At 40.3% G+C, this 26,230-nt stretch overlaps 2 protein-coding genes across 4 annotated transcripts in view; one reads left to right on the top strand and one right to left on the bottom strand.

The window, feature by feature from the left end:
* PPP3R1 (protein phosphatase 3 regulatory subunit B, alpha) overlaps nucleotides 1-19,093 on the top strand; it is a 39,835-nt gene extending 20,742 nt beyond the window's left edge. For all 3 annotated transcript variants that reach the window (XM_082307968.1, XM_082307966.1, XM_082307967.1), the window contains 5 exons: nucleotides 1,833-1,872; nucleotides 10,974-11,150; nucleotides 13,443-13,502; nucleotides 14,435-14,619; nucleotides 16,878-19,093. In XM_082307968.1, coding sequence (XP_082164094.1) covers nucleotides 1,860-1,872; nucleotides 10,974-11,150; nucleotides 13,443-13,502; nucleotides 14,435-14,619; nucleotides 16,878-16,925 — 483 coding nt within the window. In that variant the 5' untranslated portion in view covers nucleotides 1,833-1,859 and the 3' untranslated portion in view covers nucleotides 16,926-19,093. The remainder of the gene's footprint in view (nucleotides 1-1,832; nucleotides 1,873-10,973; nucleotides 11,151-13,442; nucleotides 13,503-14,434; nucleotides 14,620-16,877) is intronic.
* Nucleotides 19,094-20,412: 1,319 nt separating this feature from the next.
* PNO1 (partner of NOB1 homolog) lies at nucleotides 20,413-26,180 on the bottom strand. The gene is made up of 7 exons (XM_082305928.1): nucleotides 25,937-26,180; nucleotides 25,638-25,787; nucleotides 23,595-23,678; nucleotides 22,854-22,914; nucleotides 21,961-22,078; nucleotides 21,346-21,416; nucleotides 20,413-20,879 (listed from the first exon to the last, which is right to left on the bottom strand). The coding sequence occupies exons 1-7, from the start codon at nucleotides 26,114-26,116 to the stop codon at nucleotides 20,812-20,814; spliced, it is 732 nt and encodes a 243-aa protein (XP_082162054.1). The 5' UTR covers nucleotides 26,117-26,180; the 3' UTR covers nucleotides 20,413-20,811.
* Between the last annotated feature and the right edge of the window lie 50 nt (nucleotides 26,181-26,230).

Here is a 26,230-nt window from a genome sequence, read left to right on the forward strand (position 1 = left end):
GATTGTATATTTGTGTGTGCATGTGCATAAGTGCACTGGTTTTAATTCAACTTTCTCCTTTAATTTGCAGCCTTCCAGTCTGGTGTTTTTCTTGCCTCTTCATGACCTCGTGTCTTGAGCAGCCTAGCTGGATCCCCTGGTTCCTGTTTCTTCTTGTTTCAAAATTCTGCTTTCCCCCATTTTAAATCCCCTACCCTTCTATATTCATATACATACACTAGGCTTCTACTACCTGTTTTGGTCTTCACTGTTTTGTTTTGTTGGTTTTTTTTTTTCCTAAGACTTCTATTGGGCTCTGTTCAAGATTTTCCATGTGGCACTGTTCTCCTGGCTTCCCTGCCACAGTGGAATAAGTTTCTCTTGTAGAGTATCTCAGTCATGCTTTTGAGGTTTAGGGACCTGATGATCCTCGACCACGTTTCTATTCTGCTACTTTGTCTTGCTATAAGTAGACGTTGGGGAAGAAGTTGAGGCCGTATCTTTTGCTGATCTACTTATAAGGCGAATGTATTAAGTTTTTTAAAGAAGCAAGAGAGCTTGTGGATTGTGGGGGATAAGCAAAGCGTGTGTGTTCTGGAGGTAAAAAAAGCAAACAACCGCCCCCCAACAACACATCTCCTCTCAGACATGTTTAGATTCATGAGATGTTTGTTCTGCCCCTTTCTGTCCTTATTAGGATATGCAGTCGCATACTTCTAGGCTAAATGTAGTTCTTCATTTTTTTTTTCCCCCCTTCTGTCAAGTAATGTCTGTATTTCTTTTCAATTTCGTGTAATTTTGAGGAGTCTTTCTGTGCGAGTGCTCAGCTATGGAATCCCTTATGCTCCACACCGTAAGAGAATCACTGCTGAAGAGAATGTGTCTGAGACTCGTCTTAAACATGTTTTTTTACCTTGTATAAAACACTCCCTTAAAAATAATTTTTTGGAAATGTTTGGTTATGAATCTCTTCAATTATCTGGTCACTCCTTTACTGACTGATTCTGGGAAAAAAAAAGCGTGTGTGCATTTTGATCTTCTCTGGCTTAAAGTGAGGCATTTGGGAAACAATACCAACTGTTAATTTTAGGATCTTTGGCGTTCATGTTGCAGTAGTTGTGGATTTCGGTATGTGCAAGTTCAAAGTGACTGTACACTCAAAGTTTTAGTTTTTCTTGCTATGACTGTTGTAGTGCAGCAAGGATTTAAAAATCTTAGTTTAACTTTCCATTCAGCTACAAAACAGGAACATATTAATATAGTGCAATACAAAAATATTTAAATGTAAAGCTGTTACATCTGAATTTCTAGTCATGTAAACCACTTTTTTGCATCATTCTTCCTGTGTGAATCCTTTTCGGAGGGAGTGGGCAGGTGGCTCTGGGGAGAAAAAAATGCTGCAGTTTTCTTCTGCTAATTGAGTAAGGTTTGTCATGGTAATTCATAAGGACATGTCTCTTTCTGTGTATAAAATGGTAAAGCAGATTATGTGAAGTCTTGAAATTAAATATTATTTTAACTTGAAAAGTAGTGTTTGCACAATATATAAGTAGTGAGTTTGACTTCTGGCATTTAGAATATGGGATTTTGAAGTTCTTATTGTGTGGACTGCTGACATTTTCATGGGAATTCTCATCAGAGGAGACCTCTCAATGGTTTTATATTTCTTTGTGTGTTTTGGTAACATAGACCTATCCAAATAAATCACTGTCCATGGTTGTTTGGTTTAAAATATATTTTTAAATAACTGTGTAACTTGTATTGCCCAAGATCTTTACAGTGCTGAAACTCAAAATAGTTCCTCTAAGCTAACTTGGGAATAATTACAAGTTTGTTCTTTTTTTGTGTTTCAGGGAAATGAGGCAAGCTACCCTTTGGAAATGTGCTCGCACTGTAAGTTTTTTTTAATTGCTACATTATATTGTTAGAGAGGTTAATCTTCTTTGGAGATTGATATGTACAACTTTCATGTATGAATTTACTGCTTGAAAAGTTATGCAGTTTATATACTAACCAAAAGAGTAAAATTAAAAGGTGACAACTGGAAATAATACAGCTTTTGCTGTTAGATGGTAAAAATCCAAAACCAGTCCATCTTTAAAAAAATCACTTATAAACTTTTTTATTTTTCTATTGGAATATGAAACACGATAGTTTTGATGTCTGTACAGCGAAGTGTTATAACTGGCAGTTCAACTGGTGGGGCTTTTCCATCAGTCACAGTTCCTCGGAGATGTGGAGCAGCTTGTGGTGCAGCATGGGCTATGTTAGGAGCGAAGTATATTGCCTAAGCTGTCTTTGCACCCTCAGAGGAAAGAGAGGTTGAGGCTAAAAGCATTTTTTTTTTTCCTGTGTGTGCTTGCAGCCAGGCATTTAGGTGAGAAGCCACTTGGTGTTATTCGCTTTTGGCCACCTGAGCATAAAATTCATTGCTCCGACTCATGGGATTAGTCTACACTGTAAAAATAACAAAGTATTTCTTGCCTAAAACTGACCAAAGAAAGGGTTGTCTTGTGAAGTGTCCCTGTGGGGTTGTGTTAACCTTACTTGTTTTTAACTCTTTTTTTTCCTTGACTGTTTTTCTTCAGCACTAAATCAGGTGTAGACCTGTGTATGTATGTATGGACTGCCTGATAAAATTCCCATTCTTCAGTTAATCGGATCTTGTTCTTAAACAGGATAATAAATTCTTCAAGATAGGGACTATCTTCTAGGCTGCTTTCACAATGCTAACCATAACTGAACTCCAGCTCTCATAAATCAAACAGTAATACAAAATAAATAATCATGGGGGAATCTCTAAATAAATTTTTCAGAGAAATGAGGCTTTTGCTAGCAATTTGCAAATCCTTTATGCTTAATATACATGTCCACATGAATTATAATTTGAGTCATCAGTTTGTAAACACTTGAGAAATCTTATCCACAGCACTACATTGCTGTGTTAGGCTCTCGGTGTATATTTTGTTAAATATGGATATGGGGGTGGAAGTTTTGTATTCAATGAAGGTTTCGGTAGTTTTTTCTGGATCATATATATTGACCTTAGGTTGCTGCTCTATTGGTGAGAAGATTCCTGCATTATATTTGTGGGTAAACTGTATTTTGAGGATGTCATCATGTAAATCTGAGGTTTCGCACGAGTAAAGCTCTTTCTGCTTTGATGGCCCTTCTCACAGTAGAGAGAGTCAGCCGCTTCTCTGGGCAACGTAACTACATACACTAGGGAAGATGTAGTTATCTCGGACGTCTCTTTGCTTGTGACTGATCACTGGAATGATGGCACTGTGCTTAAAGATTCTGCATGCCTGAATCTCCTGAAAGAGCAGGGTTGGTTTGGGGCACGGATGTGTACAGCAGCACGCCTGTGAGTAAGTCCATGAAGGAGGTATTCACCTTGTTCTTCAGGTGTTCAATGTTCATGCTGCTTCCAAGTAGTTGTCACTGACAGGACAAAAGCTTTTCAGGGCAAGAGCAGACAATGTTTTGAAGATCATTTGGTAAGGATTTTGAATGGTTAGACTTTCGGGAGACTGTCAGTTAGCAATAATGTATTTATGCTGGCTGCATGGTGGCATTGGGTCATAACCTCTGCCTGGCACTGCAGTCACTATTTTGGTGTCTTGTTTGAAAAGAATAATTTTGTTTTAAAGTTGACAGTTGCAGGAGGCAAATTCAGGATACTGTGCAGAGGATGCACACCATTACATAGCCAAGAATATTCTTTTTACCCTTCCTTCTAGAACATTAGTTCTTTTCAGTGGGTGAATTAGTGTTGCTGGATTCCTTGAAACAGTATGGTTTTGTTTCTCAGCTGTGCTGTGTCTGAGAAATTACTGAAAATCTAGTGCTGTTTTACATGGCGCCAATTTGATATCAGCCAAGCTATGTCAAATTACCAATAAGAAAATGTTATTATAGCAAGAAGCTCTGAAGAAAACTATTTTATAGTATAGTAAACAATATTTTATAGTATAGTATTTAATAGGAGAAAATAGTTTATAGTATAGTATTTTATAGTATAAACAATATTTTATAGTATGTTTTGGTTTTAGGATAAGGAGACTGTATCCCTTTTCTAACTTAGGAAATTGTAATTGACACATCTGAAGTCATGAAAAGGATTAGGCCAGCTGCGTGTAAGCATATACAAGACAAGTGGTTGAATGTGTTCTCAAGGGCGTCATCTTTTTGAAATCTGATCTCCAAGACTGAAATGGCTGTCTTGGTTGCTACTCTGAAACATTATATTGGTGAATCAGACAAGACTGTAGTTAGAGGTGAGAGCTTTTGCTGAAGGTCTGTTTTCTTTTGGGATCTCTGCAGTCCATTCTTATGGGGGGAAATTTTTTTTTTTTTACTTGGAAACATTTAAAATAAACTTCAGAACATGTTTTATTTACAAAAATCTTTTTTTCTAATACCGTAGCAATATTCCTGTTCATAGTGATCTCATATTTAAAAAATATGTGGAAACTAGGCTCTCTGTGACCACACTCTGGTCTGTTTTTTGTTTGTTATAACTTTGAGCCAGTATTAAGAGTATCTGCAAACCCAACCTTTTAAATACAGGTTTAATCATTTAGATAAACACTTGGATTTCAGAAGTGCTCAGCACCTCTTTGCTGAGAGATATATAGCTTTTCTAAGGTTTGTACACTTTGCAGATGCCTGCGTAAGTGTTGTGTACTGCAGCAATGGATGTACAGTCCTTCTGAATACGTAAGCAATTATCCTGTTAAATATCACTCGGAGGTCTGTATTTTTAAGGCATCCTTTACTTTTGACTTCCATATGAATAGCAATCTAGCCGTGCATCTTTGCATTGACGGGAAAAAATATCGTTAAAACAACTGTTCTGAAATTACTTTTTTCAACAGAGAGCACATTGCACTGCAGAAATTTGCTTTTAATGAAGCTTTTTGAGTTGCCACTTGAATGCTTTTTACAATACTCTCTGCGAATCAGTTATGTGAGTAACAGCTTGAAACAAACAATTGTTTTAAAACATCGTGGCTCATCCTCTGCTGCTGTTTTGGGGGAAAGGAGGGGGGTATTCAGTAATACCTATCAACAGATGAGAGAGTGTCCAGCTGCAAGATAAAGCTACTGTACTAAAATGGGAGTTACACAAAGCATTTGCATGTGGTTTCTTAGAAGCGTGGAGTTCTTGCATTTTAACCTGATTCATCTCATTTTTAGATGTATGCAAATGAATTCAAGACACAAAGCAGGTGTTGTTGGCTCTAGAATTTTAATACTTGGATAGAAGAGGAATCTTTTGAAAATACTGATAGTTGTTTAGCAAAAAATGCTTATTACTGGAAGCGCTTAAAAAACCCCACCTTGTTGTGTTAGTTAGAAGGTGAATTAAATTCAAAATGGCTTATGAAATGAACATAAATAATTCTGTGTGCTTTGAAACAGTGAATAATTTGATGTTTCTACAGGGCTACCAGCAAAGCCTTTTGAAGACAAATATTTAACAGGTAGTATTTCTAGCCAGTTAGTAAGTTTGTAAGCTGAGGCATCAGTGCCGAGCTGATGGGGTAATTTTTGATTCTGCCGAAAAGCATAAGAAGCACAGAGCCTCATGTGAGCAAAGCCCAGCAAAGGCTAACTCGAGTTTGAGGTTAGAAGAACGCTCACTGTGGCCAGAGCTCAAGGAAGCTCCGACCGCTGTGATGAGTCACAGGCAAAATCTGCCTCAAATGATGTAAACAAAGCTTGGTCCTCCTTATTTTGCTCAGTGATGTTATCACCCTGTTTACGCTATTGCGGACTTGGACCTCCTTGGATTTCCTAGTGTTTTCATCTCTATCCTGAGCTTGTCTTGGAAAATTCTGTCTGCTACTGCCACCATCAGTCCTGCTGGCTCAGAAACCTTCACTGCATCTGAACTATCCTGTGCCTTGTGTTTCCAGTATAGCTTCAGGATGTTTATGTGGGCACTAGGTTGCTTGTAAGGAGCCTCTTTAGAGGAGGAGGAAAAGTAGTATTTTGTTCAGGCTCTGAAAACTTAATTCAGTGCTCTGTTCTTCAGGGGTAGCTATGTGAAATTTAAGAAAGTCAGGCTGTTGCTAAATACTGAGGAAGAAGTGGTCTTGTAAAGAGGGCACGTCCATCATAGATGAGGACTGTTGTATGTGTGCATTTGGGGAGGAAATCTGAACAAAAAATGAATAGGGTATTATTAAAACTTGGTATTACACATAAATGTATGCTGTTCTCATTTAAAAATCCAAATAAAATTAAAAAAAACAAAACAAAAAAAATGCAAACCCCAGAAAACTTACATGTTTTTTAGGTAAGTTCAGCCCAGGCAGAGAGAATCAGCAGACATTATGCCCATGAATTGAAGAAAGAAAGAATAGACAAAAAGTATGCAAATCTGAAATAAGGTTTATACTGTAATGGATTCATCCCTTATTTTATATTCTTATTTTATTTCTAAAGCTGTTTTATGAAGACAAAGATGTTACTGAAATAAGAGTTTTTTTTAAAGTGCATAAGCTTTTTAAATTTCAGCTTGTGGAAAGGATTTTAAAGGTAGGTGGGGTGCTTGCAATATATTTAAGGAAAAAAATTAAATCGGATAGGCAATTCTCATACAGTCAGTTATGAAACACTGATCTGCAGATGTTGTTTTTATCCATGTATGTTCATTACGAACGGAGGCTTTTATGTTCGTGAACTATTAAAGGAAATTTTCCTACTCCTGTAATTACTTTGATTTTTTTCATTATTTTTTCCTCCAAGTACTCATCCATGGCGTGTCCGCTGCCAGAAACAAAATGTTGGACGAGAGGGATATTTGGTCAGCTTTTGGCAGAGGTACTGATTTTTTCAGTACTGTTCTTTGGCTTGTTTTTTTCCGCCCAAGAGTAGAACCTCTCTCAGCTCTCGAACGCAGGCAAAGCCTTTGCTTGAATGCTTCAAGGTTAGGAATGAGAAATTTGTAATACCTGTTTGTAGTAGAAACTGCTGCTCAGCACCTGTACCTGGACTCTCTATTGCAGGTGAACTGGAATCGACTGTATGAGCTGTGAAATTGGATGTGTGTATGTGTGGAGAAAGTGATTAACATTTTTTAAGTATGAAGACTCTAATTTCATAATTTAGGCAGTTGTTGCTTTGCTACAGCTCAGCAAAACACAAAAACCGTTCTTGAGAAATATTCTTACATGCCTCTCCAACCTCTTCCCCTTCCCATCATCTGATTCTTGTCTTTATCATCCATAATCTTGACCTCCTTGACTACAGTCTTTAAAAGAAAAAAATATATTGATGCTTTGTCTTCTCTTAAGCATTGCTGGTTTGTAAATTTAAGTATCTGGCTAATCGCAAATGCGAGGCTGGTTAACTGAACAGCGGTTCTTAGGCCAGCAGACGATGGCAGAGCATACATTTTCAGTGTAGCATCACTTGTTAACATTGCGTGCGGTGGATCAGTTTCTGAATGTCCCGCTAAAATGTTCTTTTAAAATTCATGTCAGTAGGTCCTGCTAGAGATAGATTAGCGCGAGATAAAATACCTTTCTGGCAAAAGTTTTTCTTAGCACATCTCATGCGGAAGATCTTATCTCTCTACGTTAGGAGGCCAGGGTGATGGCAGAGTTGGTCTTGTCTGTCTTTTGTGCCAGCTGTAATAATTTAAAGCCTATGTAGCAGCGTTTGACTTGCGTACGTGGTAATTAGCTCCACTTCATAGCAGAACATTGACAGAACTCTGGGTCTCACTTTCGGTCTTTGCTTATAGACTTGTGAGGAAAAATACTGTGGACTTTAGCTCCCAAACAAGGAAATGGACTGGAGTAATGAACTAAGACTTGGCTTAATGCTACTTCAGGGTTCTGAGCAGATGATGCTATCTTAGACTGCTGGTCTTCAGTCCTGGCTCAGGCATCTCTTTATTTACATCCCGATTTGTAAAAATTTCATTGCTGTGTTCTGACACGTGGGGTTTTCTGAAAGGCAAGTTAGAAATGTTTCAGAATTTGCAGTTAACTAACTCATTAGTTTTATGTGGCAAGGGGGAAGAGATCCAGCTATGTTAATGCTTCTTTCATTTTTCTCCATTGTGATCTTGTGAAATTACAGAACTGTGAAGTATTTCAGGTTCTTTAGGAGGCTTTAGTCTTTCAATTTTAGTCAGTACTAGTCTTTCTATTAGTATTGGAAGTGAGATTTCACTGATCTGATAAGAAGAGGACAGCGCGTTCTATACGCTATAGATAATACTTTCAGTTTGCTCTTTAGCTGTTCTAAAGTGAAGTTAGTTTTTCTAAAGCAAGAAATGCATGTACCTCTTATTTTTCTTCTTCTTTTCAGTAGGAAATAGTTCTAATAGTAACCCTCACAGAACTTATTTCAAGGTTTTCCAGCATGAGTCCTAGACGCAATTGCGAACTTCTGATTTCAAAAATAGGTCATTTATGAGGGATTTGTCTTAACAAAATAATGTTACTTGAAAGATGTTGCGATTGCTGAGTCCGGGTAAGGAAGCGGGAGAGTTGTGGTGGACCAGGACATCATTTTAAACGTGACTAATAAAAGTAGAGAGAGAGACCAATGTCATGGCTGGACAAGTCCTTATATACATTATTGTAATATAGATATAAATTATGTCTATTCATACATTCATTTTACATTGGAAAATGTGTTTACATATGTAGTGTGACAAGCCACGCTTAACGTTTTTGTGCTTTTTCAAATGCTTATGCTGTGAGGATTCTTTTAGGATATTAACTCCTTCTGTGCGAGTTGCAAGTCTGGAGCAGAGCTTGCAGTAAAAATGAGATTCCCGTGTTAACAGCTTGCCAAGGTGCTGGTTGGCATTCAACTGCAGTGGGTCCGGTAACTTTGGGGGGGCAGGGCAGGGAGCGGGGGTAGATAGCCCCTACCATTTCAAAGGCTGACTGACTCCATTTACAGCTTTAAGATTTTGAGGAAAACTGAAACGAAGGAGTTTCTGTGGACAGAAGCAAAGAGTTGGCAAATACCTTCAGTATATTGGTGAGAAGAAGCATTTTGTGCTGGTGGAACTCATAAGCAACTATTTGGGCTAATTGCCAGTGGAGCTCTGCTTTGCCGTTCTCTTTTAATACTTGTTTTAGTCTCATGATTATGTTCTACATATAGCTTACCATATGGTGATATGGCTCCTTTCGCATCATCCAGAGGGGTTTCTGTGTAGCTACGCCGACAGTGATGTGCTCTTGACGCTGCGGTGCAGTGTGTGCTGTTAAGGGCACACCTTCAGTCACGTTCTAGGCTTCTGCGTAAACTGGCGGAAAAAGGAGTGTGGCTTTACTGCAGTCGAGAGCCCAATTAATTGAAATACCAAATTGCGTACTGGAAACTGAGGAAACAACTGTAAGCCTCTGCAAATGCTGTTCAGCCTTATTTTTATAGCCCTAGAGGCAGAATCAGATCTGTCACTTGCTGGCACAGCAAAGGGAAGATTATTCTGGGAGTATCGACCCTTTTTTGCCCTCTGTCTCTCTAGTTGCAAGCAGTTACCCAGACTGACTAGCTGCAGAATGTCAGAATTTACTAGTCAGGCAAAATAAGTCTTGACAGAAAATCATCTTGTCCTTCTGGACTGCTGGAGTGCTCTCTCCCTTTCATTCTGCAATAGCGCAGTTATGTCTGGTTCATTTTTAGACAAGGATATCGACAAATTTAAGTGGAAGTTTGTTACTCGTTTCTGAATCGGCTACAATTTCCAAACGTAAAGCTCTGAATGCATTACCTTACGTACTGGAAAGACTAAGTGCTGTTTGTTTTTATGCTGCACTTTTACCAAAGCCTAAGAAGGTATTAATGTGGTGTAAAGGGGATCAGGTGGTACGTATGTGCCTTGTAGAAGTTAAGAAAAAATTTCTTTTACTATTGGAGCTAAGAAGTGCTGAGGAGGCTGTTCATGTTAGGAAAGAAATTCATATGGGGAGTGCGAAAGCTTCAGGTTCTGTAAGATACATTTGCTGTGGTTTGCTGTGTGCTGGCCACTGCCTAGGACTTCCTAAGAACCTCAGTTCCTCCTTCATACCCAAACATGGTGAGCAGTTTGTGAACTAACTGCGGTCTCTTAAATCAAGCTGCTGATAGGGAATTTTCAGGTTGTTGCAGGGAAAGTTTTCTAAGCTTTTCAGCAATAAGAGCACAAGATTTTTTAGCGGTGCTTATGGATTCATGGATTTGGTCTATTCCTGGCAAAATGAGAGGTATAAAGTACGGTACTAGGTATATGCTCTAATTGAGGTCCTCTTTAAATTTGAAGAGGATAGATGAAGTGGTACTGCTGCAGAACCTGAATCTGCTTTAGTTTCTGGGACAAAAAAAATAATGTGTGCAGGTCATGGCTACAGGTATGCCTTTCCTGTTTGAGATGGAGAAGAAAAATTATCTTGGGTCGGTCTGGGTGATGTTTTGAGTAGGTGAGTGATAACCGGTCAACAGTGGGACCGTGTTAACCTGCTTAACTTGGCCTGTATCCCAGGAGATGTCGTATGTTTGGTGTGCTGAAGAAGCACTGGTGTTGCTAACATGTTTACTAATATTATTGTCTTTCTGAGTTATTATGTTAGTCTAGCGTAAACATAATGCTAGCTCCTTCAAAGAAAACTTGGTCTCTCTTTTAATTTCTTCATGCCTGGTATTGGTAAGAGCTGTCTGACTAAGAACTAGCTAAGCATTCTCAATCCTTAAAAATGTTGTGTCAGCATGTGGTATTCAGTGAGTCACAAAGCTAACTGTATTATGGCTGGTGCAGGGAGGAAAAAAGGTAAGGTTTATTTAAAATAAAATGAGAAGGCTTGCGTTTGTCCTCAGAATTTGATGTTATCTTTATAATCTACCATGAGAGTGTTTAATAGTTGTAATAAAGTAGAAGTTCTGGTAGGAAAGCAATGAAGGAATCCACATCGTGTTTAACTGGCAAAGGGTTTACTGAAGCCTTGCTGAGAAGAGGTGTTGTTTTTTTCTCCTTTCAGTTGATGCTGATGAGATAAAACGACTAGGAAAGAGATTCAAGAAGCTTGATTTGGACAACTCTGGTTCTTTGAGTGTGGAAGAGTTCATGTCTTTACCTGAATTGCAACAGAACCCATTAGTACAGCGAGTAATAGATATATTTGACACAGATGGAAATGGAGAAGTGGACTTCAAAGGTAAGGCACAGTGCTTTGTGACAGGTGGTGGCATTTTATCGGAATTCCTGGAGCTTTGGAATTCAAATTTTGCTTCAGCTGAGAAAGGAGGGGTGATGACAACTTGTTAATCTAAATAAGGTGCTAATTCCTAGTGAAACCAAGTACCAGTAAAACTAGCTTTTCTGGTGCATTAGGGCAACACCCTCCAGAACAAAATGCTTAAAAGAGCAGATTGTTTAGTAATAGCTGTCCAGGTCATACTGATTTAGGACTGCTCATTAAGTATCTCTTAAAGTACATTAATTCAGACTCTCAGTGTGGTGCTATCTGAAGTATATTCTTAGGCTGAGGAGACCACGAAAAAAGAGAGGTAGACTGTGTCTGGTGTGTCCGTGTGTAAGTTGTATTTATCCAAATGTTATGAGATCTCTTTTGGAGTATTTTGAAAATAGTTTTCTAAATGGTGAGGGTGGTCCAGATTTTTCTGTTGATGCTTCCTTTACAGGATTTTTTTTATGATCTTAGGTAGACAATTCAAGTGAAAAAGAAAAGTTTTGATGTAGTACATTCCTCCAAAATTTTAGACTTATTTCAAATATTTATGATTGAAAGGGCCAGCAGGTTAAAAAAAAATCTTCATTACTAGTTTATGTTAAACCAGTCACTGACCTTTAGAAGTGAAGAAGTCTAACTTCTGTTCAAGGTAATGCTTATTATCTCTTATTGCTCACGACTAGAAAAGGTTAATGAGGTTTTCTTGAGATTTTTTTTTTTAATTTGGAGAAAGTTATTAAATCTCAATTTTTATCGACAGGCTGACAGTTGAAATAAAATGTTAAGATACAAAAGCTGCCACCCTTTACAAAACCCTTTAAATTTCTATGGGGAGAACTACAGGGTAACTGGAACGTTGAGTTTTGGAGACTTTCTTGGTATCGGTTTCCAAAGCACTAAATGTTGTCCAAAATTGTCTTATGAAAAATAGGCAGTGATGAAAGATGGTGGTATGTTGTACGTGACGTTGAGCTGTGACTAACGTAATTACCAAGACCCGTTCCTCTTGGCTGGGAACAGGCAGTTGTCAAAATCAATTTTTGTATAGGAAAATGATGCTGCTGCAAGAAGTGGCAATGAATTCTATTGTCATCTGGCCCAGTTTGATTCATTTAATTTCTTTATTTCTGTCTCAGAGGGAAGCTCAAAGGAAATACTTTAAACTGAAAGAGAGTAGGTTTAGATGGGATATAAGGAAAAATCTGTTATGATGCGGGTGGTGAGACACTGGCACGGGTTGCCCAGAGAAGTTATGGATGCCCCGTCACTGGACATGTTCAAGGCCAGGTTGGATGGGACTCAAAGCACCCTGATGTAGTGAAAGATGTCCCTTGCCGCAGCAGGGGGGTTGGACTAGATGATCTTTACAGGTCCTTTCCAACCCAAACCTTCCTACGATTCTATGAAAAGGAAAATTACTAGTGTGAGAAAACTTGCATTCTTTGGTTGAAGACCTAAACATTTTTTAGATTAATCTTTAAGCATAATGGTGGGGAAAAAAAAAATAATAATAAAAAAAAAAATCAATAAATCACATACAAATTCTTTAAATAAAGAAAAACTTGTTGAAATGGTAGTAGGCCTTTCAACCTATATTGCTGTATTTCTGTTATATCTCTATACTGTAGTTTAGCTTGCAGTTTTGCACTGTTGTCATTTTTACCACCCAAAGCTCTAGGAAGTCTGGTTACAGGCTCTCATCCAGAAATGTCACTTGCCAGGGTTTTTTCTTTTTGTTTTGCTTTTGGGTTTGGTTTTTTTTTTTTTTGGCAACTCAAGAGTTTGCTTGTGGGATAATGACTTTGTTGTTAAACAGTATAAGTTTTCTTTTTACCCTGTTTCTTATAGATTAATTTTTTTTTAGGAATTTATTTTAGAGCAGTTTTCAGTTTGATGTAATTCTTGCTTCAAGTTGAGAAACCAGTCTTGAGAGGAGCTGTACAATTAGAATCCCCGCTGGAGGAGCTTTAGGAGAGATCTTGATGGAGTTTTATATCGGATTCTGGTAAAAGTCTAGTTCAGAATTACTTAGATACTGGTGTGAACAAGTCTGTTCAGTGAGCGCAGTATTGGATTTGAAGTACTTTCCCCTAAAGAACATTAAAGTATCAATGACTTCGGTGTCACAAGGTAGAAAATATTTTAAAGATTTTAGGGTAATTAAATTATTTTTACAACTTCTAAAAATTTCTGAATGTTGATTTCCTTGGTTTATTAAGAAATACACTTTTTACATGTCTGTCTTGTATTCTTTAGAATTTATAGAAGGAGTCTCCCAGTTCAGTGTCAAAGGAGATAAGGAACAGAAGTTGAGGTGTAAGTATTTTGATTTTCCTTAACAACAATTTTTTGATCCTCAAAAAATATACTTTTGTTAGTTAACGTTGAGAAATCGGCAAATCCAGGTTCTTCTAAAAAGTGGGAAATCAGGAAGGTGGATCGTAAGCTTTTGCACACATTGTCACTTGTGTGAAGAATTTGCCAGCACTCTTTTCTGCGGGGAATGTTTGTGGAGGTTGCCTTCTGAATATCTTCAGTTGCTTCCCATTTAAAAAAAAAAAAAAAATAAGGATACTTAGTTCACAAAGCTGTGTAGCAATGTGCTTTGCTTTATGGGAGCATAAGAATAATATTAATTTTTTTGCTACTACGGTAGAACAGCATGAAATTCTTGTTTGAGAACGGCATCTCAGGAACACAACGTGACCCAGGCTTTCGGAGTGGGGAAGGGATAGGTTCAGTCATGGGCGTAGCTTTTAATAACTAAGACATAATAGAGGTTTAGGACAGAAATCTGCTGTACTGAAATGTTTAAAAATAAATTCAGTCTCAATGCCAGATTGCTTGCAGGAAAGTAACCAGGTGGGATTTTGATTCATCTGTTCCTTGGAAGGCTGTAATTTTTTCTGCTTGCAAATGAGCCGCTACCTTGGGTGCTTTACTTGTGGTGGTGAAGACTTTCCAGTTCAGTGTTTATAGAGTTCTTTTACTGCTGGTGCTAAAACAATCTTGATTGACATTTCTAAAGTGAGGTTTTTTCTTTTAAATTCGATAGTAGCACCATTCATTGTATTGTTTCTGATGTTTCATGTTTTTCAGAACAAAATTGAAAGGCTGTTGGAAATATCACTTAAAATGCAGTATTTTTCTCAGTTTGTGCAGGATTGTGTCATCATTTATTGTTAAGGCAAAGCACATGAATGTATACGTGAATGTGTATGTTTTACATATATATTTTACTTCTGCAGTTGCTTTTCGCATTTATGATATGGACAAAGATGGTTATATCTCAAACGGAGAGCTCTTCCAGGTGCTGAAGATGATGGTTGGGAACAATCTCAAAGACACTCAGTTACAGCAAATTGTAGATAAAACCATAATTAATGCAGATAAGGATGGCGATGGAAGAATATCCTTTGAAGAATTCTGTGCTGTAAGTAACCTCTATAGTAAACTTTGATAATTTGGAATTAAAAAGGAGGAGAAATGCTCAACAGTACAAAGGGTAAGATTATAAAAGCTGAGTGTTTCTTCTGACCTGGTAACAGTCACCCTCCGACACAGCTTTATTATAGATGGTATTTTTGTCTTACGGCTTCCCATAGAGCAACGTGTTTTATGACGTAGGAGCAAGTCATGAAAATAGCATCCTTCAGGCTGCAGGCTTTCCCATTGAATCCAGCGTGCCTGAAGAAGATTGCTTCGTTCAGAGCACAGCACCTTTTACAAAGTAATTTCTGTGTCATTTTATGACATACTACACACAAGACCAGTTCTAATTATTTTTATCTATAGACAAAAATGCGAGCCTGACATGAAGACGTATATTGGATTCCAGTCTCTTTGTCGATAGAAAATAGCTTTAAAGATGAGTTGCGAGTGACTGGCTTGTCGTAGGAGGCTGGTTTTCCTTGTTTCCAACAGTTAATTTTGATTCAAAAAGAAACGGCGCTTTCCAGTTGTCTTAAATGTCTCTAGCTGCTTAATAGAATGCACTGAGTGAAAAAAAATCAAGGCATGGTGGCAGGCAGGCAGAGTCTGCCGAGGGGGGAAAATGCTTCAAACCAGCTGCAAAACCGGAGTACGTCACAGCGGATCTCTCGTCCCAGAAGTGTCGCTATCGGGGGTGGTGTGTGGAGGGGAGAGGTGTGTTCAGAGGTGAACTTTAGGTTAATCTCCCAGTCTCTAAACTAGGTGTCTGCTCCCAGTCACCCTTTGGAAAGGTTTATCTTCGCAGGCTGTGGAGAGAGCCTGGGGAGATTATCACCATCTGCAGAACGCGGGGATTTTACAAAGGCCAGGGTAGCCGGATTTGTGTCAGTTAGAGGGAGAGCGAGCCCTCAAGCGCCGCTCTGGAAAAGGCGCAACCAGCTGAAAGGCGCATTTTAAAAACTCTTTGGGTATTGCTGAGCAGAATGCTTGAATGTAGCGCTGGAGACCTGAAATGGTTGCTTTCCACCCATGTTGTGTATTTGTTTAATTAGTTGACAGCAAGTTTTAAATTTCTTCTCTCTTTAAAAACAAGTAAATGACACATTGAAACATTTGAAAATTGCAATAATGAGTTGTTTACACATTAATTTTAAATGGTGTATTAATGAGCGTACACCTGAGTGGCACAGTTTGAGTCGATAGGCACTCAAGCATTGCTTTTGTTTCCTACTCTTTGAATTTACAACTTCAGTTCAAACATAACTTTTTCATACTCATGATCAATGCAAGTTCTAAAAAAAGGGGGGAGGGGAAATCTGCCCCCCCCCCCCCCCCCCCCCCAACCATCAAAGCAAAAAGTTTCTATTGTCTGCGGGGTTTTTTGGCAGAGTTTATTTTTGTGGCATCATGTGAAAACGCGTGGTCATCTGCAAAGAACTCGGAATGAGCTGCAGACACCTAGATTAGTGAAATATCTGTTTATTTCTTGCACTGGGCTGTTGTCTTCTAGCCATCCATCGAATGCGATGTTGCCCTTTCTTTCCTTTTGTCCTTGGGCTTCTGCCCAGACGTCCTGTCTTGTACTACTATTTGATTCTCCTCTGTGTTTCTTTTAATTTCTTCAGTTTTTGTTGGCCTCATGACAAAACACCTTTCATTCCTACAGTCTCTTATCCTCTCATTCTTGCATTTTACCTTCTTTGAAGTGCCATCTGTCTGCAAAAATATGGCATTTGGCCGTACCATTTGGTCTTTGAATTTTGTTTCCGCATTATAAAAAGTTCCTCTGACATCGCACCTTTCCTTTTCCTTTCTCTGTGCACAAACTGTACGTCTTTGAACACTGTAATTCTTTTTTGGGTGCACGCAGTTTTGTCAGAAATGCTGCTGCCTTTCCTAAGGCCCTGTGCTTCTCACGGTTTTACAGGGTGTTGTAGAAGTAAAGTCAGCATTTCATTTAACGTGCAGAAACATAATACAAGGCCAGAAGATGAGATGGGGGAGGAGAGCCCCGATGGTGTAACTTAGGCTGTTTTTCAAGCCCTTGAGTGTGTAAATGGTACTCTCATAATTGCCTTGGTTCATACATAATTCATTCGCATACCACACAGTACTTGTGAAATGTAAATTAGTTTGGGGAGGCCGGGGAAGCGCTGTAATTACGATTGACCCGAATGCATCTTCTGAATAAGGTGCGTTCTTTGTATTCTCGCTAACTTCCCGTTCTCGTCTATTCACGAGCACTTATTTTTCTCCCAGGTTGTAGGAGGCCTAGATATCCACAAAAAGATGGTCGTAGACGTGTGACTCTGTAGGGCACCACCCAACACTTTTGCTTTCTTCTCCATCTCTGAAGATCTGCTCAAGACGTCCAGCAATGCTCTCTGTGTATTTAAATGGAAGTATTTTTCTCTGTGAAGCCACATTTTCCAACATGAGCCTCATGAAGCCAACTAAGTGTTATTGAACTTTGATTCTCTCAATAACTCAGTGTAGCACTTTAAAGTCTGAAGGACAGCAAAGATGGAAAGAGCATATCAGTGTGGTGGAGAAAGGGAAGGGGTTGGCTTTTTAATTTATTTTTCTTCATCTTTTATAACAAGGAAATATCTATCTATATATATATATGTGTGTGTGTATTTATATATAGATATATATGTAGCTTTCTATATGTAGTAGCTAGGTGGGCTTTAATTTAATATACTTGATTCAGAAACAAAACTAGAGTACAAAGTGCCAAGCAGAATATTAACAGTTCAATATATGGATATACATCCTTACTTTTATTTCACACAGTTTTATATATATAGTAGAAGAATGTAAAATTTTAACTGGGTGTTAGGTCAACTCTTTTCCTTTTCCTGTGACTGTTAAGATGTTTCTATATATTGACTGGCTGACAAAGCATTGCTTCTTATTAATTCACCTTAATTACATTTTTTGTAACACAGGAGACTAAGTTTATTTATACCTGTTAATATATTACCAGGGACTGTGTCTCTTTGCTAAGTAACTTAGTACAGTTCTACTTAATATGAGAATATAGTTTAACGCTACTGCCAAGAACTAGCCCTCGCGCGCGCGCACGCAGTAACTGCGGAATGCTTTGACGGCCGCTAGATTTCGTCGCCTAGGAATGCGGAGCAGTTACAGCTGTCCTGAAGTTAAGGCGACCCTGCTGTTCTGGATTCATTTTAGATGCAGCTGCGCAAGGTGTTAGACGCATTCATGATTTTCTCTTGTGCTTAGCTTAAGGAAATTAGGATCGACATAACTGTGCAGGATTCCCATCTACTTATTTTATACAGTACTTAGATTATAAAATGTTCTTGCCATTTAAATTCTGTTGTTTCAACCATGATAGTTTCCCCTCTGCATTTAAAGAATACTGCAGGTAGCATAAATAACTGGTAATATTTTATATATATATATGTACATAGGATTCATACAGGGGGAAAATCTTGTTAACCTATGCCATAGAGGAGGAAAACTTCACACTATCTAAATTTATACCTCTTGCGGTTCTGCGGGCCTTTGCCCGGAGAATTTTTTCTTTTCTAGATTTGTCCATATCATAATTTGTAACGGATGGTAACTTGATATATTTGTGTGATATAAAAGTAGCGAGCCATGTTTTACAACTTTATATCATCCCTTCCCTTTTCTGCAATGGTACTATTGGCTGGAAGAAAAACATTTGCTAGATTTTTTAGGACAGTACATCTTTCCTGTATAGTAGTTTTTCTATTAAAAAACCAATTGTTTTATAATCAGCAGTGGAAAGCGCAGGTTGTCTGAACCTACTTCAATCGAGCACCTGTCTGCCATAGCTGTTCCTTCAACTGAGTGCTGCACATCATGGGCTCTGTCTGTGAGAGAGAAATCCAGGTGCTTGGTGTCCTTGCATGACATGAAGTTTTGCATGTAGATCGATTTGAAATGTTCCTCTTGTTTACATAATTTGCATAATTTAAAAGATAATGTTGCCAAACTTTGGTAAATGTTAATGTTCAAAACAAAAATCTCCACTACATGTAACTTTTCTTCCTCTGGATCAGTACGTGGCTTATAATCCCAGCCAGTGGTTGCATCTGTTCCAGTGTCAACTGCCATGTGCTCTGCTTCAAGGGGGAACTAGTCTTTTGTGAATTTTTTGTACATAAGTATTTGTTACAAACATTTTAGCAAATGCTTTTGATTTCTCTTACTTGCTTGTGCATATCTTGGCCGGCATTATAGAAATTAGTGCTAATGTTATTTCCTTAGGGGGATTGGAAGGGGAGGGATGAGGTTTTTTTGTTGGTGGTTTTTTTTTGTTTGTTTGTTTTGGGTTTTTTTTTTTTTTTTTTAGTTTGTGTGGGGAAAAATGATTTATGTTGAATGTTTAGTTTTTCCTCTGCATGCTACATCATATGTTGTGGGAACTATAAGAACCTTCATACTATATGAATACAAAATAAAATATTTGAACCTTGGCTGGGTGCTCCAGTACTTACCTAGACCTCTCCTGTTCAGCTTCAAGCAGCTCTGCACCCTGCTCTAAAGAAAACTTGCTCTTCGTCGGTTTTGTCCCCTCTGATTGTAAAGATTTATTGGAAAACTGTACAGGGTGCAGACTCCCCCAAATACTTCCAGGCTTCACTTCACTGTTTCAAGACCACTTATGTATTTTTTTTTTTTCTTAAAGCCACATCTGGTTCTCTTTGCTACATGTCTAAATGGGTAAAATACCTTGTTTGAAGTCCTACTGCATTCAGAATGATTGTGGTAAGTGAAGGTGGTTTAAAAAACAAGACAAACAAACAAAAAAACCCTGACCTTAGTGTAGGTGGGGAATGAAAGGCAGCTGCTTTCTCAAGGAAAGAGGTCTCAAAGACCTCTGCTGGTGAAACCAGTCCTCCCTGTAGCAGGTCTGTCCTTCCCAGAGGCTGGTCGCTGTTGCTCTTTGTGTTGCAGTTGCTGAGCCTTCTGTCTGCTGCCCTCTCCTTTCCGCTGCCTTGAGTCGCTATCAGTATGCACCTGCCTTTGGACAGAGACTAGATTACTTTTGTGGGCCCTTGCTTCGCTCTCCCCTTGTCTTTCCAGCTCATTGAGATAAATGACATAAGCGACCAACAAACAGAAAATGCGCTGACCAGGTAGGTGCCTGGTTTTACCTTGAGCTGCTCAAAATGGCCACGCTCTCCCCTGTACACCTCAGGCTGTTGAGAGCTGTGCATTCGGGTAACTTGGCATGTCTTAAATCTCGTAGCAATGGAAGGCTTGAATGAATGTGGCTAGAATAACAATCCCCTACTGCAGAGAGAAACGGTTACTCAGTTTGTTAGTGGTTTTGATAATCTCATTTCAGTTTTTGTTTTCGTTCACAAACCTAAACTGAATTATTTTGCAAGAGACTTGGTAACAAATTTGGCTGGCGGGCTCAGGAGAAAAGGGCCCACATTTAAGTCAGACTGGGAGTGTGGCTGGGCCGTCACCTCTCCCCCTACTCTGTTGTGCACATGTCATGTTTTAAGGAGGAGACACAGCACGTTATAGTTTGTGCACCGGCAAGTATTGAACCTGGAGGTTGGCTTCACAAACCCTTACAGATCATTTGCAAGAGAATTAAAAAAAAAAAAATCGATATAGGTGCAGATTCTAGGATTAAGTTCAAATACACTATTTACCTCTTTGTCATCTTACCATTTTTAGTGATACATGGTCCCATCGCCAGCAGAGACGCGCTGGGCAGCCTGCCATTGAACTTTGCATTCCAGTTGACGCTTCCTTTTTCCAGGAAGACACTGCTCTGTGATGTGTGGTTATGAACACTTAACTATGCCGATTCCTTTAGGCTCCATCTCAAAGGCTTTCCGAAGTCCTCACAGCAGTCTCTTTAATACTTTGATGTTCAGAAAGTCAGTAATGAAGCATGTTTTTGTGCGAGGATAAGTTTAAGTACAATCAGGTACCCATACTTCTGATATAGACACAACCAATTTAAAATAACTTTTAATTAAAAGTTATTATACAGAAACACTAAGTGTGTTCAAATCAGACAGCTTCTCTGAATGAAATCAGACTGCACAAACAGTCCCAGCTTTCTGGGCTTCCAAATCAAGCGGAAGACCGAGCGCTTGTGTAGCTCCAAGCCTCTCGTGCACGCCGAAACCACGGCTCCCAGTCCTTGGTGGTGCAGCCACGCTGCAGCTCAGAATCTTTCAGCTGCTCTGCTGGCCACTGCCCGAATGTTGCCATAAACTTTTGATGGAGGACTTCCTGCAGAAGCAAGCACAAATTCAGTCAGCAAGCAAGATGATGTGTGTCACAGAAACAGAAGTTTTCCTCTCGTGTCTGTGTTAAAAGGGGAGGAACGAGCCCAGGGGTGTGAGGGATGGTCAAGGTTACCACAAGGGCAGAGTTAAGCTGCTGGCATGGCTTGCCCCTTTGGCTTTCTAGGCAGTGCATTCGGAAATTCCTCAGGGAATGCTGCAGCTAAAGCAAAAACCAGAAAATCATCCTCCTGCACCATGGAGAGGGGTTTGGAGCCAGAAACCAAGCCCTGGGCTCCCTGCTGCTTCCCCAAACCCTTCTCTTAAGGGCAACATGACAACTCCCAGCAAGCTACTGGCCCCAGACACAGGTGTGGACACGCCAGGGAAGAAGGTAAGACCCACAGAAAGCAGTTTCTCAGACTGCAAGACCTACTTATAGGTAATGGAGAAGATGAGGTAACGGGACTCACCTAAAATGAGATTGCAAATTGCTGTTCGTGCCATTTTAATGTTCTGAAAAGATCCCAAAATATGAATTTTCCTGGAAAAAAGCAGTCAAAGCAGCATTAGTTAATGGAGAAAAAAGGTCCCTGTGATTACACAGTTAACAGACCATCTAAGCTGGAGGTGAGAGATGAACATGGAATTTCAGATGAGTGTACCAGTTCCCTTTCCACACTTGTAATTAAAAAAATCCCACACAGTCAAAATCAGAAAACCTACAACATCCAACCTGTGCTCTTCTAAATCCTTTATAAACTAGATTTACAATTTGCAAATTTAACAGTGTATCAGCTTCAGGAGGAAAATGTTGTTGCAGGGTTGGGGGGTTCAACTTTGATTATTCATAGGAAGGAATTCTTAGGCTGCGTAGAATCGCTAGGTGTGCTGGTGACACTGTCACTCTCAAAAGGTCAAATAAATACTCAAACAGTTAGCGTTCATTAAAAATAACACTTAAATCATTTGTCTTACTACTGCTCTACAACAGTTTCAAACAATTCAAGTTATCTTAGTTCCTGGAAGGGGACATGGGCTCATTTAGGGACCGTGCTTTGTCTAGAAGGAAGTCGGTCAATACTTACGCGTCAGCAAGAACTATTCGTGTCCTGGTTACGTTTTCTATCGTGAATTTTGTCTTTCCGCCTTTCCCTGCTATTCTCCCTATTGCTCTTGACAGATGATCTCCTTTCAAAGGTTTGACTAAAACGAGAATAACACACTCGGTAAAACAGCGGTGGTGTGTATTTCTGTAATGCTTCCCTTGTTCAAGTTACTGGAAACGACTCATTTTGATATGAAAGCAACTTTACTATAGGTGAAATATATATGTATCTATATCCATCTATATGACTAGAAGTGAAAATACCAGCCAGTGGTACGTGACCATGGGCATCAGGGAGAAATTCTCGTACAGAACTGCAGCGGAAGGCATTCTCTTCACTACTGAGCCATTAAGATTGAGGAAAGAAACAGAGGCAGAGAGTGCACAGTTAACACCCGCAGAAATGGAACAGAGCGCATGTAGGTGCCGTTCCCCTCAGAGCCTGCTCCAAGGAGTCCTAGTAATACCTGAGATAATAAACGTTGCTGCTGCCTACTTCCCACCCCTCGCTGTCGGGATAGTGGGAGGAACAAAGCCCGTTCCAGTTTAAAAATCGAGTGGATGTATTCCCCAAAACGCTCCACGTCACCTTTAAGTTTAAAACAACGTTTACGCTGTGACAAGAAAAATCCAATCAACCTGACAAAGTGACGTGCTTCTAAGGCTGAAGGTTTGGGGAGGGTGTTTGGGACATCTTGCCAAAATGACAACCCTTTCAAGCTGCCCGTACCTAGACAGTAATTCTGTGTGTTGGCATCAAAGTTTTCCTGCTCCCTGAGGAAAAGTGACACAAGTAAGGGGGGGGCGCATCCAAAAAATGCATTCGCAGATGGTACACACAACTACCTGATTACTGCAGCAGAAACTACTCACCATCCGTAACTTCAAACGATTCTAGAAAAAGATCATCTAATCTGATGAGAGCAAGAGCATCCTAAAATATTAAGAGATTAGTTATCGGCACGACTGTTACAGCACCACAGCAGAGTTGCAAGCTTGTATCTTGTCTTTACACATACAAACATGACATCAGTAGTATTTCCCTATTTAACATACCAAACAACAGTCGGCTGAAGTCAGATCGGCTATTTTTTCAATAGCAATACAAGTATTTATTTCTGTGTAGAGAACGCTGCAAATGCCTAGACCCCCCGCACTCACCGCGGACCCACCGATACCAGTGAAGTCAGTACAAGGCTGCGGCAACCAGCAGCCTGTACGATACTGCAACAGGCGGTTTTGCTTCCTCTAAGGAATTTCTGAGTTTTGAACAGATTGACGGTTACTGACTGGGACTAAAGCAAAATGAACAGTCTCTACATACGCAGAGCACCTCCGAGCCAGACAGAATATAACTTCCTGCTTGCCTCTGATGTACCAATAAGTATTCCCTCCATCTCGTAATTTTAATTACGTGCTGTTTGAAGATGACCTTTTTATTCTGCATTAGCTTAAGAAATTAGACTTCCACTCCAGTCACAATTTCAAACAAATTTACTTCTAGAAAGCCACCTCAAGATTTTTCTTTCTTTTTTACTGTAATTTGCAGAGAGGCCAAAGACTTTGTGCAAGCAAATTCAAGCAATCTCACAATCGAGCTGGTGGGAGACTCACCTCTACTTGAAAGCCAAGTATAAACGCTTTCACAAAATCGGCTGCTTTCGTTAGGGCACTGAGATCCTTTGTCTCTTGACAAGTCTACAAGACAAGAAGTTATGTTTGCAAATTAAGACCACGCAAATAGGATCCGGACTTGAAAAATCTAAGAGATGAAGGTTAACCATTAAAAAGCCATGCTCCTATAATTGCTATAATGCTCCTATATTATGCTCCTATTAAATGCTCCTATAATCCTATAATGCTCCTATATTATGTTTTACTGAAAGACCCAAGCGGTAACTTTGTGCTTCCTTATAATGTTGACTCTCAGCCACAAGAACGCACCAACTACCAGAGCCTGCGTTCGGAGGGGAGGGAAAAGAGAAACTGCTGAAAATCCCCGCCACCGGTGGCCAAGAAGAACCTTTCTTTATGAAGAAAACACAAACAAACAAACAAAAACCCAACCAAAAAACAAACAAAACAAAAACCCAAACTAAACTGCAACACAGAACAAAAGAGAAGGATGGCAGGAGACAGCTTGAGGAGGGAAAGTTATTCTAATGACAATATCCTGAAGATGTTTTAGCAGGTGATCAGAAACACGGACAGGTTCAATAAAACACATGGGACGAGAGAAACAAGATACTTGGAACAGGAACAAATCGACCTGACACATCAGCAAGTGCTGGAGTGTTTAAGTTTTATATGTGTCCGTGTGTGTCCCCAGCAGAGGCCACAGGATTTGTTGCCAGGGGGCATTTCTTCAGCTCATGTTTTAAAACTGGGCCAAAGCATTCCTCTGCCACCAGGGGAAAAGTCTGGGCGCATCTGTGTTCACAGATCCTAACAGGGACAACTTAGAAAAGAGCAGTCTTTGAAGCTGCAAGAAAAGAAAAGCAGGAAACAGTAATTAAAGAAGATAATTATGTTAACATCTAGAATAGATAAAAGGCATTCTGAAATGGCATTTACAGCTTCCACGCCGTGTCAAAGAAATGACAGAAACTCATTTCGAAGTTTTCAGTTGTTTTATACTCATGATTGATACGGACAAAATTCAGTCAGCTTGATCAAGAACACGACTACCTGCTCTTCAGCCAGACACCATTCCGTCCCAAAAAGCGGTGTTAAAATCCCAGGTTGTTCACCTGTGTCGTTATTCAGTGGAATTGCAAGAGTGTTCCTGCTCCGCCCTAACTTCCCTTCAGGTTATTTCCAGGGGGTGTAAATAAGGGATAGGTCTCTCACCTTTCCTAATAAGCTGGCCAACTTGTCACTGACGATACATTTTTTTTCTCCTCTAGTTGCTACCATCAAACCTGAGGTAAGATTTCAAGGCTAGGAAGCAAAATTACCGTTGGTGTCTGTATTTTCACCATGACGTTATACAATCTCATAGACCAACACTGCTAATACAGTAACTCGTATGTCAAAGGCATAGCGTGAGCTGTGGATATACAATTGAAAACAGCTACTCTTGAATATTCCCGAGAGGGAATAAGAACGAAGAATGAGCATCTACAAGATTTACACTTATATATAGGTATCTGTGCCCTAAGCTATTTCAGTGCAATCCACTAAAGAAAAATCAAAAACTACAGGCCCTTCTGCCACAAACAAAAGACATTAGAAGATTTGGCAGCCCCCTCAAAAGACACCGTTAACTCAAAATTGTCATGTAAGTATTTAGTAGCCTTAAATATCTGGAAAACATTGCATTCCAAAATCACATCTAACACATTTTCTTCCTTAATTCTCGAGTACATAATTTTCTCCTACAAAAACTGAACCACCCTCCCCCAGCTTATGCTGGCCCCTTCTAGAAGAGATTAACACTTCTGAATTTTACTTACGTTAAGCACTTGTTTCTAAGCGCTACCTGACAGCTTTCGGTTTGATGCCCCGTGAGGGGTTTCTGGCTAGGTGAAGGCACGCAGTTGCCGTTCTCCCGAGCACTACGGGGATTTAGAGCCCTTCCCCCGCCTCTGCCCCGCGGAACCAGCAACCTGCGTGCCGGGTGTTAGCTGGGAAAGCAGGAGGAGGAGCTCTCTTTACCTTGATTTCAACGTTTCTTGTTTTCAGATTAAACCGGATTTGAAGTTGCAAGTGCTCCACGATAGGCGTGAATATTTTCATCCAGTTCTCTTTCAGCGGAGTGTACCGGTTGGCCGGCACCGGAACCTTCCTCATCTCGGCTTTCCCAGCCTAGCGGGGGGGAGAGGGTGGTGAGGCCGGGAGCCGGGCGCCGCTCCAGGGGCCAGCGGGCTGCTCGGCCTCCCCGGAGCGGCAGCCCCGGCCCCTCAGGCCCCGAGCGCTCGGTTCCTCCCGGCACCGCGGCGTTACCCCGCCCGTACCCCCAGCGCCTCGGCGGCCACCGGCGGGAAGGCCGGCCTCTTGCTGGGCCGCGGCTCCGCCGTGTCCATGGCGGCCCCGGCCGGCGGCTCCTCGGCCGCGGCCGCCCGCCGCTTCCGCCGGCTCCGCTTGGACGAGACGCTGGTGAAGCCGCCATCGCCCGCCGCCGCCTCGGTCTCCATGGCGACGGGCGGGGAAGCCGTTAGAGGGGCTCGCGCGGGGAGGCGCGGGGCGACGGTTGCAGCGCGAGCCCACGTGCCGCCTCAGAGGCCGCCGGAAGGGGCCCAGCCGCCTCT

The sequence above is a fragment of the Platalea leucorodia genome (assembly GCF_965183815.1).
Source record: "Platalea leucorodia genome assembly, chromosome: 3".
In the NCBI taxonomy this organism is placed as follows: Eukaryota; Metazoa; Chordata; class Aves; order Pelecaniformes; family Threskiornithidae; genus Platalea; species Platalea leucorodia.

Excerpts from the sequence above, each read along its gene's own strand:
- PNO1 (XM_082305928.1), bottom strand. The coding sequence starts at position 26,116 with ATGGAGACCGAGGCGGCGGCGGGCGATGGCGGCTTCACCAGCGTCTCG. Across the intron at positions 25,788-25,936 it reads TGGCCGCCGAGGCGCTGGGG|GCTGGGAAAGCCGAGATGAG; the intron begins GTACGGGCGGGG and ends CCCCCCCGCTAG. Across the intron at positions 20,880-21,345 it reads AATTTGCAATCTCATTTTAG|GAAGTCCTCCATCAAAAGTT; the intron begins GTGAGTCCCGTT and ends TTGCTTCTGCAG.